This window comes from Gasterosteus aculeatus, chromosome 7, assembly GCF_964276395.1.
Source record: "Gasterosteus aculeatus chromosome 7, fGasAcu3.hap1.1, whole genome shotgun sequence".
In the NCBI taxonomy this organism is placed as follows: Eukaryota; Metazoa; Chordata; class Actinopteri; order Perciformes; family Gasterosteidae; genus Gasterosteus; species Gasterosteus aculeatus.
In genome coordinates, this window is record NC_135694.1 from 2,727,349 (window position 1) to 2,745,167 (window position 17,819).

The window sequence follows — 17,819 nt, forward strand, 5'->3', positions numbered from 1 at the left end:
TAAAGACGGTGGCCACTAGAGGGCGCCGTTGCGTCACAAATCCCAAACTGCTGGTCGGGATTTGCTGTAAACTCTCTCCAGATGCAGATAATCAGGAAACGATTCATCAGCTCATAATACACCACGTGGTCTTAAGAAATAGTTACGCAATACCCAATTCTTTAGTTTTTCGGCCTTGTGTCAAAGATTGGTCCGTCGGATACAAAGGAAATCAAAATGAATAAGCTTCAAAAGGCCCTGAACGCTCCTTTGGAGTTAAGCAACTCACCATCTGGAACGCCCCTAAAGGTCAGGAATGTGGTGTTCCTCAAGATGTCTGCAATTCTACCCAAAGCCAAAAGAGGGCTTCCTGCTCTAAAACGTCTACAAACAACACATTGACATAATCAGACATCTGGGAGATTTATGCAATCAGTCGGTCCTTAGAGAAACAGCATCGGGTGTAGAAGGAAAAGAAGAGAGGCTCTGCTTTTTTTGCTTGTGTTTATTTATTTCTAATGTATTTTATTTTATTTTTTCTATTTTTTTTTTTAATCTGTCCACAAAGTCATATTAGTCACTACTATGTTAGATCAGTTTTCCCTCACTGCAATGGCAGTCAACTACACAAGAGCCCAAACCCGGCGTGGCCCCCGCCTCCCCTCGCAGAGATGTGTCCGTCCACCACGGGTCAAGGCCACCCCACCAATCGGGTGCGTGTATCGAAGCGAAGGCGTCGGGACTCCCGGGATCGGGTGCGTCGTTCACTTTCGGGAAGTGACGTGCAAACGTAAAAAGGGACGTTTGATTTGGGAAGGAGTTTTAGTAACAAGTCAGCCACTAGCTTTGCTCGGTTGACCGATGTTTTCAGTAGAAGCATCGACTGCGCTTCAGTCTTTTGGCGAGGATTCGTTCTGTGTGCGTGAGGTTCGGGAAAGTTAAAGAGTGGAAGGCTCAACCGAACGTTGGCGTCAGGGAGGAGGTTTTTGTCGTTAGTCATGTAGATTGATTGGCAGGCTGTGGGAGGAGTGGAAGGGGCCATCGCTCGGGTTTCTGCTCTCTTTAAAAAACAAAATTAAAAAAACACAACAGCTCTAGTGCTATCTGTACAACATTCAACAACACATTTCTCTTTTTTCATTTTGTCATTTTTTTTGTAGTTTTTTTTAACCATAATGCCAAAAACGATAATAATTATCATCATAAGAAGAGCATTTTTCCATCTCAACGGCATTGAACAAACACCACACAAACCGAAATAAAAATCTAATAAAGGCCTCAATACCAGATAGTACACGTCACCTTCAAGTGGTGCTATAGAGATAGAGACAGTTTACGGACGAGAGAGAGCGACATGGAGGAAGAGCAAGCGAGAGAGAGAGAGGGGGGGGGGGGATGGGGGGTAAAAGAAAGAAAGAAAGTGAATTATTTTGTTTTTACTTTAGTGTCACCTGGGACATGTTTTGGCACCCTTTTTCTTTAAGAGATTAATATAATAATGTTGATTTAACTTAGACTCGGGCTTTGGTTCACAAAGGGTTAGTATCAAATACCAACAGTAGTCCAACCCTACGTCTACAGTGATTTGTACTTGGCTAAAGGTTAGGTAGTCCATTTTTTCAAGAGTCTAGCCATGCTAGATGGTGATAAGGCCTAGTGACCTGATTAGAGAGAGAGGGGAGGGGGGGGGGCAGCGAGAGCAAGAACGAGTGTGATGTAGGCTAAGTGCTTTTGGTGAGTTTTACAAAATACACCAGGAAGTGCTTGAAACAGAAGGCACGATGGCATTGACAGTAGTTGTTAAGGAGACACCACTGAGGGACTTATCACTACAGAACTCATAAGGTGCTCTAAAGACGGAACTTAAAACACATTAATGCACATTAAGGTGTGGTAGGACGCCCCATCGATAAGTAGTCCACGTGGGTAAAAGAGCGGTCCTCCACCAGCGCGATGGGGACGTTAACTCACGAATTCTCCGTTTGATTGTTTTCGTTCGTAGCAGTTGGGGTTTTACACAAAAGGGAACTTTCTTTAACAACCCGTTCGGTGGTTGGGTATTTGATGCGCCGATCGACCGATCGACGGACCGGGCTGATCGATGGGGGAGATCTATCGGAAACCACAGCTTTACACTTGAAAAAACGACAACAGAAAGTGACAACTTCCATTGGAAAAAACGTTTGGTCTATCGATAAAGTGGAAAGAAAAAAAATCTACTTTTGGAACTGAAACCTTGCACAGTGCTCTGAATAGACATTCCAACTAGTCTTAGCTCACAAACATTATAATCAATATTACCTATATTGATAACCTTTTTCTGTAAGCATCTTGAAATGAAAATAAACAAAAGTCTGCTTTTTTTTTATCCTCGTCTTTACAAAAGCTACACATATTCTACTGGGATGTCTATGCATTTGTTAGTGTTTTTAATAATTACTCCTACCATTGTCTTTTCTTTCCTTTGTTAAAAAAGAAGAGGGGGAATCTACTCGTCTGAAAAGACGCCGTACGCCTCCCAGGGTACAGCTGGGTCCCCTGGTCCCGTCTTTTTCCTTCTCTACCTTGTGTCTCTCCTTAAAAAGGGCGTGTCGGCTGATTGTGTCCGGGGTCTCGGGCAGACTCCCGCTCTGAGTTTGTTCTTCTTTTTTTTTTACGTTGCCTCGGCAACGCGACCCACATTCGGCGCCATTGTAAACACTGAATTTTTAACTTCGACCTCTTTGAAATCGCGTTGTCCATGTCGCCGGCTCTTCCTCTTTTTCTTTTCAAGCCACGAAGATCCGCCGCCCGTGTCGAGAACGACGCTGCATTTCTTTTACAACTTAACTATTCACAACACCCTAGAACCACTTTTAACAAATATACTGTACTTAAATTGTTTTAAACTGTATATTCAGATAAAATGAATGACCTCTCGGAGCACCGGAGGCTAGAAAAAACGCACATGAACAGGCACTAACTGAAGAAAACAAATGTTACAAACACTTCTTTCTGTTTTTTTCTTTAGGACAATGGTGTAGAAACACTTTTCAGACAAACAAGGCAGTGGTACATAGTTGAGGGAAAGCAGGCGGCCTGCAGCAGTTACCTCATGCCTTTTTAAATTAATACCCGATAGCTTAGCTGAGGTTCACGGCTCCACAACGACTCAACTGTCCCCCACATTTGTGTGGGTGGAGGAGGAGCTCGAGGTTTCAAACCGTTCAGTGGTCTGTCAGGGGAGTATCTTCAGCTTGGTTAGTGTAGTACTCTGCAATAAACATTATTGGTGTGAGACAAATGCCTTGAATCTGTTCCTTTGATTCATTACATGGGAGATCACCCTAAAAATCATCTCGGAGTGAAGCTCGAAAAAAGAAAACTGAGGAAAAAGTGGCCTGCGAAATCCTGAAAAGACGCATATCCGCTCTTGCGTGCAGGAAGTTTATTTAGTGGATGACCTCACAAAGAACAGCTGTGATGTTTCTCTTCTCTCCTCTTTCAAACCCTCCGCGGTCGAGAATCCTTTGTCCGTTTCTTCAATTTCGTGTCCAATGTAGTTAAAAAACCACTCCAACCCTACGACTTGAACGGTGTTTACCAAAGCAAAGCCTTTTAATCTGTGAACACTCTTTCCTCCTCTCCCGCCATGTGGTTAGAGCTCAGGGCCGGGGAAAGAGCAAGGGACATCCTCAGATCGTGGTCCTCTGAATCCTCCAGACTGCTGTTCTCCAAATTCTCTTCCAACTCCTCGTCCTGCTCCTCCTCATCCACCTCCATCCTTCCCTTGAGTCCCAGACCGTCTCTGACGGTCTTGGACACGGAGGCCACGTCTGGGTAGTCGAGGATGCCGTTCAGACGGTCCTGTGTATCTTGGGAGAGGCCGTTCAGGGTCTTGGTCTGCGTTGAGGACCATTCCCTCAGGGGGGCCTGAGAATCCGCTTCGGCGACGTGCCTCCATATCGTCACAGGGTCGAGATCTGAGCGATCCGTCCGGGGCTTGGTGGCCTTTGGGGCTCCATTATCATCCAGGGGGGCAGAAGGGGCTCTTTTGCGCCTGGACTTGCTGGTGTGGTTGACCTGGAGGTGCATGGCCATCAGCTCTGCCGAGGACGTACGAAAAGGGCAGAACAAACACTGGCTCAGTTTGACCCCTGTTGAACCATCCCCACCGCCGACCCCTTCTCCCTCCCCGAAGGTCATGACTCCATCCTCCTCCATGCTTCCGAGGCCAGGTGAGGGGCGGCGAGACAGATCCAGGGGTTCAAAACCGCCTTCTTGAGTCGAAGCCGCAGGCCCTTCCTTGTCACTCGGCGGTTGAACCATTCGGCTGGTAGTGAGGGGCTTACGGCGGGACACTTTAGGGGCCTTGGGCGGAGGAGACTCCCTGATCCAGCCTCCTTCCATTCCACCTTGGTAAAGGGCCCCCATCACCCCGGACAAATACCTGTACTGGGTCTCCAAGTCGACATCCCTCAGAGCCGCCAGAGTCTTGCGATGCTCCCGCTGGTCTGGAAACCCCAGGAGCCAGGACTGCTGGCCGGGCCGAGATGCGGGGGTTTCGGCGGGGCCTCGGTTGACGGGGCAGTGGTTTGGCTGAGACCGGCGCTGCTTAGCCAGCCCGGAGCTTCCAGAGGTCAGACTGTTGATGGTGGGGGCGAGACCACCGGAGGAGGAAATGGAGGAGGCCGACAAGGCGTTGCGTTGCTCCCTGTGGTGCCGCTGCAGGTGGTACTTCAGCGAGCCCGACTGGGTACCCGCATAGTCACAATGGGGACATTTGTAGGGTCTCTCACCTAAAGAGAAATGAGAGGAACAAAACAAGATTGGGGAAACAGTACTGGAGTATTAACTAATGTAGCAGCTAAACTAGGTGAGGCTTAAAGAGACCAATGATTTTGCATGTTCACACATAATGGAGAGCGTGCCGATTTGCCCGCCATTTTATAAAATGTATAATTTTCTATATCATAGTGAATGAATAGAAGAAATTGGCAGCCTGAATAGTCGGAAGGGAAATTTTTAACACTACAGCAAAAATGCTCTGCAGTAACTTGCAAAATAACTGGCATGGTCCATTTAAACAGTGGGTGAGCGGAGATGCAATTATGCATTCTAAAGGGAGATGGCAGTATTTCATTGCTGATTGAAAATGACACTGCTGGGAGAGCTAAAGAGGAGGGGGCATCATGCTGGAGACAGATCAACAGCAGGAAATGCATTACGTATGAAAGGCATAAATTATCGTATTCGCATGAAAAACCAAACGGACAAAGAAAACGGCACCGTTGATGATTGCAGATTCACATTCAAAGTATGAACAGTTAGATTTTTATGGTGGAGCAAAATAAAAATGTAACACAAGTCTCAAGGAGCAATAATCTCAAGAGCACAGTTATATCTAAAAGAGTATTATTGCAATGTGATGCCTTTGCTTAAATTACTGACCATGTGGTAATCACTTGATGGCCGTACAGCTGTGCTCTATCATGAATAATACAGCTGTGATTTGATGGGTCCTGTCAGCTATAGACAATTATTCATAATGGAAATATTAAATAGATTTCATTGAATGCATTTTGGGCACCATCTTGCTGAGACTTGGATGTGCTCCAGTTCCCAGTGTCTGGGGATTGGTGGCATCTCAGAAACTTAATTCCGATCAAATACATCAAGCGAAGAAAGCAAATAATAAAAAATGGCAATGAATCATGCTTACAAAGGCTTATGAATATGGTTAATTAATTAAGAGCATGAGTGAGTGCTGTGAGAGTTCCCAATTTGCATTAAAGTCACCAAAGTCTTGAAACAGATTGTCAGAGTATGTCGGATAGCCCTGTGTGTCTGTTCTGGAGTCAGACATATTTAGAAATGATCGGATTTAAATTTAAGGAGAACAATTAGAGATTCACTTGCTTCAAAGACAAGAGATCTGAATCTCAGAGGGATTAAAGACAAAATTGCTATTGTGGAGAAAGCATATATTTTATTTCTTGATGTTTACTCAAAATGACTGTGGTTAATATAAGAAAAATAACTCTGCCAAACCATGTCAATGTTTTTACAAATTGGAGTTCAAATCTTTTGATAGAAAAGTCCTGTTAAAAATAAATAAATAAATACATTCCTTCCGTTCTTTGGGGTGAAGTTACTGGCTGGTGAGAGAAGTGAGCTTTTTACAAAGATTTAACCTTTTATAAATCCCTGGAGTGGTTTAATTCTTCCTCAAAAACTACGTTGATGTACCCTTAAGCAAGGCACTTAGCCAGGAGTTGCCCCTGTGCGGCTGCTCGCTTGCCTGCAGTGGTGGGCTATGATTAGCGCTGGCCAGCTCTCTGGGGTGAATGTGTAAAAAAGAAAGAAAAAGGTAGCGCCACTGAAGCGAGGATGCTCAACAAAACCTTTCCAGGGATTTAAAAAGGCTAAAAAAGTAAATGTGGTTCGTTAAACTCACAGCAGTTTCTCACCTGTGTGAACTCTCAGGTGCACTTTGAGATGGTGTGAAGAGCGGAAGGCTTTACCACAGTAGGGGCAGTCTTTTATCCCTCTACCGCGCACTCGCTCCCTGTTGGGAACCGAAGGTATGGAGGAGACTGCTGTCAGCCCATTTTCTCCTGCAAAGTGGAGAAAAATGTAAAGATAACAGCGGGTGTGAAGGGGCCCTACGAGAGCTTCCGTTTACGGCGGCAAAATAAAATGTACCCTTTTGAAAATACCACCACTACACAGGAGCAAACACGGCACACGCAAAAGACGGGTGGGAGACTCGTGTGATCGTACCTTTGTAGCCGGAGATGGCGGAGTGAAACCCCGAAGCTGCCCCCGCTTGTTGTGCTCCGCCACTGTGCAGTTTGGACTCCTGTCTCCCTTCTCCTGCTTGTTGGGATTCACCGCTGTGTGGCTGAGATTCCTGTTTAAGTTCGCCGCCACCGCCTCCTCCTCCTCTTCCGAGTCCACCTCTTCTACGGCTTCCACTTCCTTCCTCTTCACCGCCGCCTCCTCCTCCTCCTCCTCCTCCTCCTTTCTGGGGCCGCTGAGTGTGAACGCGAGCATGGACTACCACCTGCTGCAAGCTGCGGAACAGCTTTCCGCAGTCGGGGCATTCCCACGGCCCCCCAGCTCCGCCTGACTCTTCTCTTGGTTCCAGGCCTCCGAGGTAGGCCCTGACTTGGTCGGCCTCTGTGATGGCGGAGCTCCGCCCTTGGCCTCGCTGGCTTTGTTGCTGGCTTCGCTGTTGGGGCCTCTGCTGCTGCTGCTGCTGCTGCTGCTGCTGTTGCTGCTGCTGCTGTTGAGCTACCGCCAGGCTGCGAGCCACCAGCTGCCACCAAGTCGCCTGGTCACCTCCTTCTGGAACGGATGCAGGAGTTTCACCGGCGCTGCCTCCTCTGGCGGCTCCCCCTCCTCTTCCTGGGTCCCCTACTACTGAGCCCCCGAAGCCGCCTCCACCGCCGCCGTTTCCCATCTCTGCCACCTGAGCCACTGCTTGAAGTCTCTCCATGCAGCTAGCCCCGCCGCCGTCACTGGGCAACCCGAGGTATCCCAGGATGGCAGACTTGCTCGAGCCCATCCCCATTCGGCCCCCAGTTTCCCTATCTGATCTTCCTTGTCCACCTCTACCACCTCTTTGCTGGGCCAGCAGGAGGCTTGAATAGAGGGCGTTGAGAGACTGATTACTAGCGGAGCCTTTGCCCTGCTGCTCTGAACCTCCCGGTCCCCCGAGAGTTCCCAGCCCGGCCTTCAGCCCGAGCTTGTTGAGGTGTACTTTCATGTGGTTCTTGAGGAACCACGGCTCTTTAAAACCACGGCCGCACACCTGGCACTTATGGTCCAAGGAGTCCTTGTGCTTTCGCATGTGTCCCTTGAGGAACCAGGATTGGGTAAACCGCTGTCCACAAGTCTCACAGCGGAATGCCGGCAATGTGGGCGACGCAGCCGCTCTGGCTGCCGCAGTCACCTGGGGGGTACTCGGGGCCGGGGTGTGGGTCGGGGTGGGCACGGGAGTGTCAGGGGTTGCAATGACCAGCCTGGAATTGAAGGCCGGTGGCAGAGCAGGTACCTCGGGGGGAGGGTGGAACTCCTGCAAGTGAGCAGCCAGGCTCTCTTCTTGGCTGGCAGAGAAGGGACAAAGGGTGCACTTGTACGGGTTGTGGAGAATGCGAACATGGCGCGCCAACTCCGAAGCCGTGCGGAATTTTCCTTTGCAGGCATGGCAGCGAAACGCAGGCGCCGTAGAAGCAGACCCACCCTCGCCGATGGTCAAAGAGTAGGGAGGAGTTACGGATACAGGATCTTCTGTAAGGGGAGGGGTCAATGGAGTGCTGTCATCCAGTAAGAAGTTTGGGTTCGGGTCTGTCTGTAGGCCGTCATCTAGACCTTTGACCTCAACATCTTCTTCTGTAAGATGCTGGATGAGTGTCCCCGGCAGTATGCGCTGGTTCAGGTGACTTCGGTGATTCTGGAAGTCTTTGTGGTTCTGTTGGACTTTGAGGTTCTGCTTTAGGGGTGCTGCAGGGGGTCCAGTCCGGTACAGGGCCGAGGCTCGGCGGTCCCGGTCCAGACTGTGAGCTCGGGCATGGAGAGATAAAATGCTTTGGAATCTGAATCTCTTTCCGCACACATGACAGGGGAACCTGAGTGCAGGCCCTGGGGAAGCCCCTCCCACTCCAGGTATCGCCCTGGTAACGGTATCTTTCTGGAACAGCTGCAGGTCTAGCTCATCGTTGCAGTTTCCGCTCTGCCCGGACGAGAGGGCCAGCTCCAGGGCTCCGAACCCGAGGAGCGGCGCTGATGGCGTGGCGGGCGGCGAGGAGTCCAAGCAAGGGCTGCACCCGGCTTCTTGCCCCCTTCCCCCCGGAAACAGAGCCACCGCCGGGGTCGGGGACGGAGGGACTGCATCTAGCCCGTCCTCGTCGTCGTCGCCTTCGCCGAGGGGGTCGTCGCCGTTGTCCTCGAGGAGGGGGAAGAGAGAGAGGGGGAAGTAAGGCGTGGCGTCCGGGCTCTGGGGGGAAGGGGCGGGGCTGTGAACGGGCAGCGCAGCGGGGCTGTCGGGTAGCGAGAGCTCGGTAAGAGGAGAGGACGCCCGGGGGCTGTGGTCCAGGGACGGCAGCGTCGGGGGAGACTGGGCCTGCTCACAAGAAAGAGACAACACACACTCTGGCGGAGAATCCATCCTCTGCAGGTAGAAAGCACAGGAAGACAGGGGGGGGTGGAAGGGGTGTGGAGGGAGGGAGGGAGGGGGGCAGATAGTGAGTGGAAGGGACGGCCGAGGAGTTACAACTTTAAAATGCCAGATGCAAAGGTTACATTTGCCTGTTGTGCATAATTATCTTCAACTGCAACACGGTCGTGACCACATGTTAGAATTTGCCAAGAAATAGACGCAGCCATGTGGTGTTAGTTTGGCTCGCATGTCTGCGTGTGTGAGATCAGTGGAGAATTACCAGAAGTGTGTGCGATGTTATGCCATTCTTTAGTGTCTCGGGTGACGGGGGACACACTTCTGTGGCAGCCTTCTCCTTTAATTTTCTGGGGACGTAAAAAAAAAAAAAAAGATGAATGAGAAACTTAAACAGGAGTTATTTTCAATGTGATCTTGACTCGGATTGCTGGCCGCTTAAAAAAACCCAATACAGTGTAGTATATTACTGAAGATGTTATCTCGCTAAATACTTTATTTTAGTAAATTAGCAATATCAGTGTCGGCGTAGGTGTAAAGGCTTTTTGAAATGTTGAGAGATGAACTGCAGGGAGCTGATTTTTGGCAAACAGGATAAAACATGTTCTTTCCACAGAGACACTTTGAAATGAATTCCATTACAAATTTTAATAGCAGAGGGAGAGAACCCCCCCCACCCCCTCATTTCTCATTACAGCAGCGTTTTGCGCGTGTTTTAAACGCGCTTGAGGTTCCGATCTCCGTTTGGTCCTCGGTTACTCTCCAGTTTGCGGAGGTGTGCGCGTGCGCTTGAATGCGTAACAGGTGCGCACCTGTTCTGCCTCCTGCAACTGCTCACCGTGCACTCCAGCATACTGCCAGCACATATGGGATGATTAGCCGGAGTGTGAGTGTGCATCCGAGTGTATCTCTATCTCTCTGTGTGTGTGTTTATATAAGAGTTAAGGGCACAGGACATGGACTGTCCCAAACAGGATGGGCGCGCAGTGTTTTGACTTCCCCACACGCCCTTCCTGTGCAGCTCGGGGGCTGTATGCACGCACACTGGCGTGCGCGCCGACGTTTGTTGAATCCATAGGCCTGGGCGCGGCTCTTTTGGCCCCGGCGGTTACCCGCGTTGCGCGTCGGCTGTTTTTTTTTTTCGTCCCGTCACTCTTCCAAAGCAAAACCAAAGGTCATCAATCAACCGGCACGACAATGGAACATCTGTGCTCGCAGGTGCGCCGTCCTCGCACACGTATGTGCGAGCTCGCGTGGTCGGTTGCATTTCTGAGCGTGCGCGTGTGCGTGTCACTGAGCCCGGATGACAAAGAGATTCTCATGTAGCCAGTTGACATTTTAGCTCGGCTATGACTCACAGGGATATCACACCATATCAATCACACACACACACACACACACACACACACACACACAGCCCCCTTTTTCCTAATCCACCATTATTGTTCTTTCTCACCCCGTCTTTCTTTCCCCTCTGTCTTCCTCTCCCCCGATTCACACTCCTCCCATCCCCCTCTCATTCTCTCGCTCCCTCCCTCCGTCCATTATTCACTCATTTTCTTTCATTCTCTCTCTCTCTCTCTCCTGCGGTGTTGCCAGTTGGCGGCGTGCCAGGGAATGCTGATATCAGCTGGTAGATTGGGCCCTGCCAACATGGCGAAGAGCAAAAAACTGAGAAAGGAGACAGACAGAGGGAGAGAAACGGGGGAGAGACGGAAGGGGAAACATGCAGCGCTGTCGCAAACCGGAGAGGGAGAAGAAGAAGCAACAACAACCTCGTCAGAAGCCGTGTGAACGAAGGCGATTTTATTGCGATTGCCAGCGTGGTGTTGAGGGGGAAAAGGAGGGGGGGGTAAAAACAGGGCGAAGCGACAGCCATGGTGGAACAGAGGAGGAGGGGGGAATCGGCGGGCTGAGGGCAAAACACGAAGACAGAGGAGCAGATTAGAGAAAAAAAAATCATTAGAAGAGTCAACACACAAGTGTACATCCAGACGGACTGACGGAGGGGGGGGGGGGGGCGAGATACGGAGACGAGGCTGCGGGCGTGTCTGCGGCGGTGCCACGTCTCACGGCATTATCATATGAATATGTGCATCACAATGCATTGCTCCAGCGCGACGGGGGCTGTCGCCTTCCACCGGGCCCCGTCACGCCAATGAGGAGGATCTGGATAGATGGGGAGACGGAGATAAGGTGCGGCGGTGGATGCGTGGCGTGGCGTGGCGTGTGGGGGGTGGGGGGGGACAAATAGGATTGGAATCAGGTGCAGCACAACGAGAGCCAGGTGGTAATGAAGCGGGGAGAAGAAGCGGCGTCCTCTAGCAGGGGACGAGCCCCCCCGGACGTGGTCGGAGACGCATCTGTCCACTTTACCCACCGATGCAAATCGCTCCCGATCTGCGTCTCCGGGCGCCTGTGCGTGCGATCGTGCCCCAGAAGATGCACACAAATAGGAGCGACGTGTGAGGGGGGGAGGGAACAAGAAACCTGGGGGGGGGGTCAGAGCCCCATTTAATGACGTTGAAATCACGGATTGTATTCCAATGTTGCGCGCTGGTTTCTGGATCATGTTCGGGAAGCATTTCTCCCAGTTGGAAGACAAACAATCACGGAAATGTGATCCACCGACGGCACAAAGTCAGCCCCCGCGTGATGCGTTACAATCCGATAGAGAGGAAAAGGGGATAAACTGGATTAAAAGCGCCGGGGTTTTTGCATTTCACACGGTAACGAAAGCTTAAGAGCACATCCTTGTTGTGTTAAACATTCCCATCGTGGTGTCATTACGGTAATTGCAGAGTAACTTTGTGGCCACGGAGATAAACGGATGTTAAGAACTGAATCACCTTGAGTGGAAATTAGTTTTAAAGACGGTGGGGGGGGGGTGTGGGGGTGTGTGGGGGGGGGGTCACTGTGCCAACTGTCTCTTTTCATTTTCTCCGCCCGCCCGTCCGAGGAGAATCACGCGTCGTTTAAACGCCGATAACTACTCCTGCGCCTGTGACCGCGAGGTGGAGATTAAGGTGGGGTTGTCGGGGGGGGGGGGTTGCTGAGTCATACATCACATCCCTGACGAATAGTTGCAGAGGGAGAAGCACAAAGTGTTCAAACATGTTTGTTTTTTTTAGGAGGGGGGGTTGATGTCATTGTGTACATATCCAGCGGTACGCCTTTTATCGTGAAGGCAGCTCGGTGCGTGCTGGTACACGCCGGGACGCCACACACCGCAATTGCACACGCGGAAAAAGGGTGTGAACGCCTTTCACCGATTTTTGCTTCAGGGCCGCGCGTGCGTTTGTACATGCGTGTGCGTGTGCGGGCAGGAAGTCCCGCACATGTGACATCTGACCACGTGACGCTGTGTTTTCTAAGAGGTCGCCTGCCCCTCGCCGGCCTGTTTGCCTTCACGGGCGAGTGCAACTCGCAGCCACTCGTCACAGTTTGCATAATGAAGTCGCCGCGCTGAGCTTCTTTAACGTTAACGGTCGTCATAATGGATGGAAGACGGCGGCGGATCACCAGCGGAAAAAAGAAAAATCTGAAAAAAAATGAATTTCTGCATCATAAATATGCGTTTTTATTCTTTCTAAGCTTGTTAATCATCTCAACTTATTTATTTTGCAGCATCTTAAGGGGGGGGGGGGGGGGCAATAAAGAGTGGAAGGGATGCTTTTGTCTTCTTATCCGGGCCTGTGTGTGTTTTCTCCTCCTCTCTGGCCCTAAAAATAGGCTCCTCCAGAGGTCTCCGGCCCGGCCTCGAGGGCGCCAAGCAAACGCCGTATCTGGAGGCCGCGTAGGTGCCGGTGTGTGTGTGCGTGTGTGTGTGTGTGTGTGTGTGTGTGTGTGTGTGCGCTTGGAGTCCCCTCCAGTGGTACCTTTCTTCCTGCTGCCGTATCACTTGGACTCGTGTGATGGAGCGTGTGCGAGGTGAGGTGTCCTTCGGGGATAAGTGGGTGTTTTGAGAGACTGACAACTAAAAATAAAAGTAGAATAATATGAAGGAGAGGATGAGCGGCTGAGGGCAGCTGAGGGCGGTGTAGGGGGGGGGGGGGGGGGGGCACAAGGGGGGGTGAGCGGGGGCTCTCCGTGTGCCGCTATGGCGTCCTGTGGGTTTTTTTGCCACATGGTCACGCGCCCGGGTTTCCTCACAGACGGTGCTCATTTCCTTAGCTTCACCTTTCCCTGAACCCCTTCGCTTCACTCCCAGCTTCCCTGCAACTTTGTCTGGCAGCCGCCCCCCCTCCTCCCCTCCTCCCCCCCCCCCCCCCCCGTCCCTCCCTCTCTCCCATCTTCAGGAGGAAAGTCTCTCTTTTTAAGATGTGAATGGCGGGTTGAAACTTTTTTTGCTAACCTCATTTGGGGGTCGGAGGATGGCACAAGCGTAGCTTTCAAAGGGCTCGGCTCTGCTTTGAAGACCAAACCGGGGGGTTTTTGAGGGGGGGGGGGGGGGGGGAGAGGGTCCCTTCAAAAGGCATCAAAAGGCGATACATTGATCTTGTTGATTGGAAACATTCAGCCCTGGACTTTCGTCTTTTGGCTCCTGCTCTACAATCCTACCACTTCCTCTCCGTTTCCTCCTGCCTGACCCCGCGGGGGGGGGGGGGGGGGGGGGTTACAGGATTGAAGCCTCATAAGAGGAATGGCTCGGAGCACCCGGTAAACGGCTTATCTGAGCACTCTGGAGATCACCTGCAGGGGCTGAGACCAGAGAGAGGGGGGGGCAAGAAGGCATTCCACAGGTGGAACAAACGCCTTCGGGTTGTGTTGTCAGAAATCCAAATGTGGACCTGAGACGCAGGTGTAGACGCACGCCCCCTCCCCCTCCACCCCCAGCTGACTCGACCCCGTGACCTCACTCCAACGGTGGCGCTCTCCCTTCTCCGCTTCGCGGACACTCCGGATGGAGATCCGGCGCCTGCGACGGCTGATCGACAGCGTTGGGAGAGAGCGAGAGCTTGGAGACGCCTCGATTTGAGTCCAGTACCACGCGGGGGCCCCACCCGATCGGCGAGCCCACCCACCTGTCCGGTCGCGCCGGTAGCCCCAACAAAAAGAAGTTCCTAACTTGTTCCGCCAACTCCACGCAAGTGGCACAGGCGGCGATCCCATTTAGGTAAGACCCCCCCCCCCCTGCGCTCCAAATATACACCAATCCCGAGCGAGCGGCAGAACTCCCCACAGTCTCAAAATGTCACAACGCAGTAGCTTGTCGCTAACTGAGGGCAAGCAGGTGCCTCTCCCGCAGAGCACTAATGACCCAATTATATCAATCAGAAGCCTTGATTGGTGCTACGCTCCTCTTCCTCGCGCTCTCTCCGTCTCTTTCTCCCTCGCACACAATCCTTTCCCTGAGAGCCACCTGGATGGGGTGGATGTGCCCCCTCAAGCACAGTACAGTATGTACAAAGGTGAGGAGGAGGAGGAGGAGGAGGAGGAGGAGGACACTTGAGCACACAACAAGCAAAGAGAAGTCTGAATGAGGCAGAGCCATTAGACTCTAGCTAACAGGGGGGGCTCTTTAGTAGGGTGGGTTCCTGGTGAGGGGGGAAATCTCATCATCACCTCAGATCTAAAAGTAGATGTTCCCACGGAGCGGCACTTTTCCACCCAAGAGGCGACTCTCCTCCGGTTTGAGGGGTATTTTTTTTTAAAATACCACCGAGCTCCTGGCCCCTGCGGCGCCCCGTGAGGACCGGACGCAGGCCCGGATTTGGGTTCCTTACGGTGATTAAGGCACCAAAGAATAAAAGAATCAGATGCCCTGATTATTTCTTTCGCACACCTTCGACTTCCAGGTCACGGGACGTGCGTCAAGACAAGAAACGCCGTTTATTTCATTCAGAGAGCGCGTCCAAATGAAAGAAGAAGAGTTCAATAAGAGCCCTGTTTTATAACGCCCGCCTATACGTCCGCCGTGCACACGCGCTCACGCGACGGGGGGGGGGGGGACGCTTCGGGTGGATCACTAAACGTGTTCCGGGTGGAGGTGGAAGGAGGCGACGGGACGCGTCTTCGGTCAAAGCCAGATGACACGTCCGCGCGTCGTCTCTTGGGGAATGTCCCTCCTCGCCCGTGCGACGCGCGTCAATAACGCGCATCCATAATAACGCGCATCCGTTATAACGCGCATCCTTAATAACGCGCATCCGTAATAACGCGCGTCCATTTGCAGCCGCTCTTCTCTCTCGCGGCCATCTCAATTAGAGGCGCGTTAATGAAATAAATAATCGTCAACAAACAATGCACTGATAAACACCGCAGAGCGCGCTCCAACCAAAGAAAACACCAAAAAAAAATCGGAGATAAAACCCCCCCGCGAGCGGAAGAGGTCCGCGCGCACGGTCCCCGCTTCTTAAAAAAACAAACAAAAAAACGCGATTATAAATCCTAAAGAGTGGGATGTAGTTTGGGGAAGTCGGGGGTGGCGCGTGTGTGTCATGTCAGCCTATCCATCGCGCTCTCCCCTGCTCCATTTTGTTCCTAAATTTTCTATACAAAAGATTAAGGGAGGGGGGGGGAGAGAAAGGACGAGAGGAAGAAAGTGCCATCATGGATTTCATCTCGAGTCCTCTGCCAATCTCCCAAAGCCGACATCACCCCCCCCCCACTCCAAAAAAAACGCGTTTAAAAAAAAAGAAACGTGGTAACTTCTCTTTGCAGAACATTTTTGCAACACGCGTTTTACACACACACACACACACACACCACACACACACACACACACACACACACACGCGGCTACATGTCACACTTGCTATGCTACTTTCGGAGCTGGTGGACGCCGGAGGTGATGTTAGGACAAGTAAACGCGTTGTAGTAAACATGGTAGTAAAAGGTCCGGGGGGGGGGGGTGCAACGTATGCATAAGACGCGGCGGCCGGAGGATTCGTTTTGGGGGGTTGTTGTGTTTTTTGCGCACATCCCAGATGAAAGTGGCGGCGCTTATCTCGCAAAGCAACGCGCTACACACACACACAACGCCTAATGCGCGTCCAACAAAAGAATGAGTGGGGCTGATCGCGTCTTCCGTCCCCCCCCCCCACCACCACCAACTCTCCGAACACGCCAACGTCCACTTTTACGGCCCCGGCCCGACCCCGTCTGCGGCGACCCGGGCGGCTCCGTTACGCGCCGACAACTTGCGCCTCTATTTTTATTTGAGTAAAAACCTACTTTTTTTGGGGATGGAAGAAGCGCGGGGGGGGGGGGGGGGTGTAAGGGGAGGGGGGGGGTGTTAGAGAACGAGGGGTCGATATATAACGATGCCGAATCTCGCAGCTGGTTCCGCTCGCGTGGATCGGCACCACAACTTGGAAGTTAAAGTTGCGCGGATTCACAGGATAAATGTCCCACCGCCCCGGGAGCACTTTTCCTCCTCTCGCAACCATTTTAAAGTCCCGTCTCATTCCGCCTTGACACTTTTTCCTCCCGAATGTACGGCGCGTTTCCACGTCTACCCCCCCCCCCCCCCCCCCCGCCCCCCCCCCCCCCCCCAAAAAAAATGTCATGTCACGGGCTACATCCGACTGCTACATGCATGTCGTGCTACGCGCGCGCACATACGCCGGCTTCACATACGTGACACGCACACGTAAAAGTCTCCCGGAGGGCGCGCTTGCTCGCATGCACGCATTCGCGCGCGCACACACACGCACGCCCCACGCTTCATGCGATCGCTCACACGCGCACGCGTGCACACACAAGCCTCCGCATCCAAACTGCAAATAAAACACAACAACAACAACAACTACTACTACATTGTCCATTATTCCGCGTCCTGCTCGTGCAGGGACGGAGAGAGAGAGACAGGAAGAAAAGAGAGAGAGAGAGAGAAAAAAGGTGGCAACAATAGTCGCGATAAACGCAACAAATTCGGATCGCGTTCCACGCCAGCGCGCACAAAAGTGCACATGTCAACAGAGTGGCGGATAAAAACGCGGGCGGACAGAAGCAGATTTCGGACATACGCGCGTGAAAGTAAAGGCTCGGTGTACTTACGGGAGAGGCGGCGAGGAGATTAATGACACGACACGTCATGATTACGTTTCACTTGAATTAAATACATTACGAGTTGGGGGAAAAAATGGAAATCAGGCTTGTATACAAGCATACGCCGTTTCCCCCTCCCTCCTCCCTCCGTTTGCTCTCCCTCTCTCTCTCTCCCTCTCTCCTCCTCCTCCTCTCTTTTCTTTCCCTTCTCCCTTTCTCTCCTTTCTTCTTCTTGCACCCCCCCCTATTTATTGCACAGGAGTGGGTGAATAGGGAGAAAGCGGGAGGAGAAGTGGGAGGGAGAGTGATGTAGGTTGGGAAATGTTAATTATAATCTCGGCACGGGCACCATTTTACAGCGCTGTCATCTCCTCAACGTCTGCGTCCTAAATGCGGCGGCTGGTTGACACCTGAGACGCGCGGGTGGTGCTTTTTTTTTCTTGGTTTCGCTTTTTTTGGGGGGGGTGGGGGGGGGGGGGGAGGAGAGGAAAAAGAAATAAATGTATAAATAAAGTTTCACACCGATTGACAGCACCCCGGAAGCACATGGCCGCTGGCAGGAGGGGGAAAGTGCACACTTTATAGGATGAATGGTTCCCAGCATAAGGTCCGGGGACCACCGGGACTCCCCGAGGGGGGGAGAAGGGGGGGGGGGGGGGGGACACGCTGAGAGAATCGCTTCCTCAGGAAG

The 17,819-nt window shown here is 51.9% G+C and overlaps 1 protein-coding gene across 5 annotated transcripts; it reads right to left on the reverse strand.

Annotated features, from left to right (window-relative positions):
• Positions 1-469: 469 nt before the first annotated feature.
• znf219 (zinc finger protein 219) lies at positions 470-17,359 on the reverse strand. 5 transcript variants are annotated; one of them, XM_078105461.1, is made up of 6 exons: positions 17,138-17,323; positions 13,015-13,112; positions 9,402-9,486; positions 6,742-9,133; positions 6,429-6,575; positions 470-4,757 (listed from the first exon to the last, which is right to left on the reverse strand). In XM_078105461.1, the coding sequence occupies exons 1-6, from the start codon at positions 17,174-17,176 to the stop codon at positions 3,577-3,579; spliced, it is 3,942 nt and encodes a 1,313-aa protein (XP_077961587.1). In that variant the 5' UTR covers positions 17,177-17,323; the 3' UTR covers positions 470-3,576. The 5 variants fall into 5 exon arrangements, with proteins under 5 accessions (XP_077961587.1, XP_077961590.1, XP_077961589.1 ...); XM_078105464.1 differs by lacking the exon at positions 17,138-17,323 and adding an exon at positions 13,491-13,551; XM_078105463.1 differs by lacking the exon at positions 13,015-13,112 and having other exon boundaries at positions 17,138-17,310.
• Between the last annotated feature and the right edge of the window lie 460 nt (positions 17,360-17,819).